This window comes from Perna viridis, chromosome 8 (assembly GCF_037379345.1).
Source record: "Perna viridis isolate PV_CMFRI_1.1 ecotype Kerala chromosome 8, ASM3737934v1, whole genome shotgun sequence".
Taxonomy (NCBI): domain Eukaryota; kingdom Metazoa; phylum Mollusca; class Bivalvia; order Mytilida; family Mytilidae; genus Perna; species Perna viridis.
The window spans coordinates 31,034,732-31,040,174 of NC_142452.1; the positions used below are offsets into that span (position 1 = coordinate 31,034,732).

Genomic DNA, 5,443 nt, shown 5'->3' on the forward strand with positions numbered 1-5,443 from the left:
CTGTTTTAATGTTTGGTCGGGATGTACAAGTCCAGTTTTACTCGCAACTCCTTGCAAGTCCTTAATTGACATCTATAATGGTCGTTGTTCCGAATTAATGTTCAAAATACTTGGTTATAAACTGCATTTAAGTTGATGTGTCAGATTAAGTGTATTTGTAGACATGTATTTGTAACATAAGCTGATTAATGTATCCTTTTTTTAACATGGTGTTTTGATACTAATTACGTAGTAAGTACACACTAATTAAATATGCAAAGAACGTATTAAATATGTAATTTTTATTTCATAGTTTTCTTCACATTTTTATAAAATGTATCAAAAATAATTAAATATGACTTAACAGTTTGTATAAATTAAATAATGTGTAACATAACAATTGCCACCCACGTGAAACCAATAGCAACCAATCACTATGGTTACTATGAGTGTCATTATGTAACAAAAATGTCGCCATTTTTAACATTATCGTAACATGCCTACATGTATAAATGTACATGGTATTTAAAAACAGATACTGAATAAAATATTTAAATAAATATACACCAATATACACTCACGAGACATGTTCAAATATGTTCAAATGAACACTTTAGTGGACGCGGTTTGATAGTTTGACTATTCAAGTCCGCCATCATCACGAGCGAGTACGTTGACTACACACTGTGTTATAAACCAATCATGCCAGTATTTGATACAAGGCAAAATAACATTTCGAACTGGTTCCAGCCCAAGCCAGTCTAACATAAAATCAGACTGTCAAAAACAAACCATTGCAACCAGTACAATGTAAATGTGGCAGTGGGGATGCCAACCAAAGTCATTTTATGAGACCAAGGTTCACAAATATGGCTGACAGAACTGGTACACAAGTCGTTTTGAGTGCTCGGTCTTTTTGATGATGCCTTTCTTATAGTATTGTCGGATAGATCGGCTGAGTTTATCATAGTTCATTGCAGGTCGGTTCTTTCTAAGACCCCAGAGTTTAGCAACCTTTGATGAGTCTTCAATTTTAAATATTCCTCTGTGTCGGTCAATCCATTTAATACAGGAGTTGTACATCTCTGGTCTGTGAAGGAGATCTTTTAAGAACTGCCAAAGATGGATGGTCTGCTTGTGGTCATGCTCGATTGGTGATCGTAATGATGAATCTGAAACATCAATTAAACAATAAATAAAAGCAAGACAGGAAATACAGATCATATGACTGTGTTATTTGATGTAATACAATTTCATGGATCATAAAATGTGAAAAAAAAATTAAGTGATTCATTTACACTCCTCCTCTAAGCTTCTTGTTAAGCACATTTTGTACTTTTAATTTGTACACTCACAGTTATAATAATTAACGATACCAATAAACTATATTCCTAAAATGAATGGTACATCTTGTTTTCGTCAAATATGAAAAAAACTTACTTGTATATGATGAATAATCTTCCTCTTGGCAAGCAGGTATGTACGACATATTTGATGCACTAGAGGCACTATCGAGACTGTCTTCGCTAGGGGAGGGAGAGGTGCTTGTTGGAGCGTAGTTAACTTCATAAGACGTATCGTAGTAAAGATGGCTATGGCCATAGTATGGAATTTGTTGTTGATGTGGTGACGGACATTCTGTCTTGAAATTGCAAGCTGAAAGAAATAGGAAAAGATAATAAAAACAGCTAACATCAACATTAAAATTCAATAATGATTACATAAAGTTTTGTTATATTTATACTTAACAAAGGAAGCACTTTGGATAATATAGGAAATAATTTGTTGATAATGTGTTGGTATAAAAAACAAGAGATCTCTTATTCACAATTTCAAGTATTAAGTCGGTTAAACATCCATTTTATGATAGGTTCATTTAGCTAAACTGTCGTACCATTTTTCCATACATCAAGTTGTCCATAAAAATTGGATCCAGCAGCGGGCGATCTGTCTTTGAAATCCTCGTCTGTAAGCATGCAAAGCTGGTCACCGGTCATCAAGAAATTTTCGTATATACCACTCGGAACACCAAATTGCTGTGAATGCCAGACAAACCATTTCCGAACGTCTTCCATGGACCATTGCATAGGATCTGTAATAAGAGATATAATATAACTATGAAATTCTGTGTAGGTTGTAAAAAATGTTTATGTCAAAATAAAAAAAAAAAAGTCATACATTTAAAAGTACATCTGACATGCCTGAACATCAAACGTTTTAAAAGACGACGAATTTGAATTTTAAATATTTCGTACCTATTTTGCCGACCATCAAAGTGTATTTTTGGATCGATTCTTTCAAAATGCATTCAAACATAAAATTGATAATTCAGTTAATATATATAACCATTTCACAAGTTTTAAATTATCTTAAGTAGTAGAATTATTTTAATCACAGCCGTTTAAAACATAAATATTTCTCAATTTTATACTTTTTTATCTACGAACTAATTTCAAACCACTCAGTGCGGCTTGTAAAACCAAGGTATAAAACTGTTTATATAATGTTATTCATTGGAGTTACTTCAAATAATACCACAGTTTATAGTTGTTTACACTATAAAACCGCGTTTTCATGGAATTTCAAAATTAATCACATTTACTTAACAATGACATAAAAACGAAAACAAAATGCAAACCACAGTACTAATGGTCCCTTTAGTAGACGTCAGAAAACATCGATAAACAATAGCCAAGAAAAAGGTAAATTTAAACTGACAATTTATTAACTGATAATATCGGCATAACATAACAATAAATTTCCCGATACAAGAATGCAGAAAGGATAGGTTCTATTAAATACCTTGATAGCAATTTTAACAAGTGTGAAGGTCATATCTTCGTCTTCGTGTACTATTATATAGCAGGCCACCTACACAATGTATTCATTTTGCAGTTTCTATTTGCATTAATTTGACAACTTTAATGTATACCAAATATTAAGTTCTTTACCCACTCAAAAACAACACATTTTTTAGATAAAAAGTTCAGTGACATTATTGCAATTTCAAGAACCGCTCGCCTTAGGTTTCATGTAACGGTAGTGTTTCTTACATTGTAATTGTAGATCGTAGGGTATTTTGATAAGGACTAAGATATGGTCACAAGAATTTGAAGGGTTATTTAGAAATACTCGCTTTGGGCCTTCATTTTAGACCTCATCAATAATGGAAAGGCCAAATTTACTACCTCCATGGACCATTTCTAATTCGTGTACACTGAGTAGGCTGCGAAGGCCTATACCATAAATTACTTTCTCTTTGTTAGGATCATGGAACAAAAGAAAGGATCTATATCCCTCCCTGTCAACACACACACACACACATAAAAGGTTTCTCTAAATTCAAAAATCAGTTTTCTAAGTTACAATTACCTGGAGAGATTCTCAGTATGTTACATGTGTTTTCGATATCTTCTTTGACTTGACGTATGACCAAATCCTCTACTGGTTCCATTGCCTCTTGCTTTAAAAGCATCTGACTTTGAGCTGGGTACATAGAGTAAGAGTCCATGTTATGCATTGAACAGTTATAAGATATATTATCAGTGTCCTTTTCAGCCTTGATGGCACTTTCGTCATAAAATGATATTCCATGCCCGTTAATATTGTCCAATTCTAAAAATGTTTTGGGGCTTTCAGATTCGTAAACTCTCTGGTCATTGTTCGTCTCGCAAACTGTTGTCGGAACAACTGGTTCTAAGTGAGAAAACTCTTCCATTCCGAGAATGTTCGGAATATTATACTCCTGGCTTCCGTAAACTTCAGTTTCTGCTACGTAAACACTTTGGGGTACCTGAAAAACAATATTGAAATAGTATTTAAAACTTGGACGTGTACAATATGTAGTTAAATTCAGTGCTGCTTTCTGGTACATTTACTTGGAATTTATTGATAACTATCGGTATTAGCGAAATTAAATTGCAAAATATCAGAAGTAGAATAAGTCAGTATTAACTATTCGTAGATTTAAATTCTCGTGTATATAATCTGCATCAACGCCGGATAGCCCTAAATGCAGTCTTATTTTTTGGCATGCAAGTTATCATTTGGCTTATTTATCACACAGAATAATGCTAAAAATGTATTATGAAACGTACTTTCTGATCTGTAACTACCATCTTACTCCCTGGTGTAGCTGTGTTTATGTCTAAACCTGTAAACGAGAAAGTAAAAAAAAAGAATGGTTAAGAAATTATCTGCATTACGAAAACTCAATCCAACTACAAAGTAACACAAAAATAGCAATACATATAAAGGTAAAATATTGTATTAAAAATTTCAGTTTCAATTTAAATGCAATTTAAAGCTGCATACCTTATATGCATGCATAGGTTTTGTGGTTTAAAGAAAAAAAAAACAATTATATTTTTCATAGCAATATATGCCTATGTAGTTTCAATTGATTGTGAACAAATCATAATATTTTACGAACCGTTTTGCATTTAAGTCCCTCAAGAAATGATTCAAATAGCTATCTTTCACTCATATATAGATACAGACATGTGGTTAAAATGTTTTTATACTCGACAATCACGTGGTTTTATTTCTCCGAACAAGTTGTATGTAAACATTCAATGAAATTTACTATATAGGTCATTATGTCCGGATGGGATGAAAATGGATTTCGAATTACGCGAAATCTTAAGTATTTAGAAAGTGTATGAAAAAGCCCCCACAAAATCAATACGATAAATAACGTCCATTTTCTAATAATTAAACTGATTTGTTTCATCAGAACGTATCCAAATTAATTTTTCATTACTTTTAAAAATTTCGGAATTGATTAATATTTTTCTCTTGTATCTCGTTTATTTTGGCTTTTAATACGGAAATTCCCTATTCTTATTATGAGATCATTTTAAACTTAAGAGATTGGTATACGTCATAAGGAGGAGGGGCATTTGTACAGGTCAAACTTGGGGTCAAATGCTTTTAAAACTAAAATAAATAAGTCAATGGGTGCTGTCAAGTATTTTGTAATATTAAATCAGCAGATTCTGATATGGTAATTTATGAATGAAATGATGTGAAATGGCTTGTTAAAGTAATGCATTTTTAGAAAATAACACGAAAGTTAGCCCACTTCGATACACATAAGGCGGTTACAGTAGCAGGCGCAGATCCAATGAAATGTTGAGTTCCCCCCCCCCCATGAAATCGTGATTTTTCACAAATTTCACCGTCTAAAATTTTCTTGACCGTCTTTGCTCGGCGTTTAGTGCTATTCATGTCCTCCCATAACTTGTTGCAATCGCCATTCTCCACCTCGTCGCTATTATATTGTCCATCTTACTTAATGTCATTATAACTATATCTCCCATTTTCTGTATGTATTCTCCAAACATTGATGTCAAAAGAGGTCACTAAAATATAAAGAAAATGGATCCTATCTAGACATTTATAAAAAGTGGCTCTATTCTGTCATTTGCTATTTTCTGCCAAAATTATTCCACCACCCCCTTCC

General features: G+C 32.7%; 1 protein-coding gene across 1 annotated transcript; it reads right to left on the reverse strand.

Annotated features, from left to right (window-relative positions):
• Positions 1 to 266: 266 nt before the first annotated feature.
• Positions 267 to 4,525, reverse strand: LOC148610209 (SAM pointed domain-containing Ets transcription factor-like). Its single transcript, XM_088542435.1, has 6 exons — positions 4,412 to 4,525; positions 4,077 to 4,132; positions 3,352 to 3,772; positions 1,874 to 2,071; positions 1,420 to 1,635; positions 267 to 1,151 (listed from the first exon to the last, which is right to left on the reverse strand). The coding sequence occupies exons 1-6, from the start codon at positions 4,419 to 4,421 to the stop codon at positions 841 to 843; spliced, it is 1,212 nt and encodes a 403-aa protein (XP_088398561.1). The 5' UTR covers positions 4,422 to 4,525; the 3' UTR covers positions 267 to 840.
• Positions 4,526 to 5,443: the final 918 nt, after the last annotated feature.

Bases quoted from the DNA above. Each gene is read 5' to 3' on its own strand.
- LOC148610209 (XM_088542435.1), bottom strand. The intron at 2,072-3,351 runs GTAATTGTAACT...CTCTTATTACAG, and splicing joins CATACTGAGAATCTCTCCAG to ATCCTATGCAATGGTCCATG. The intron at 1,636-1,873 runs GTACGACAGTTT...TATTTCTTTCAG, and splicing joins ACTTGATGTATGGAAAAATG to CTTGCAATTTCAAGACAGAA.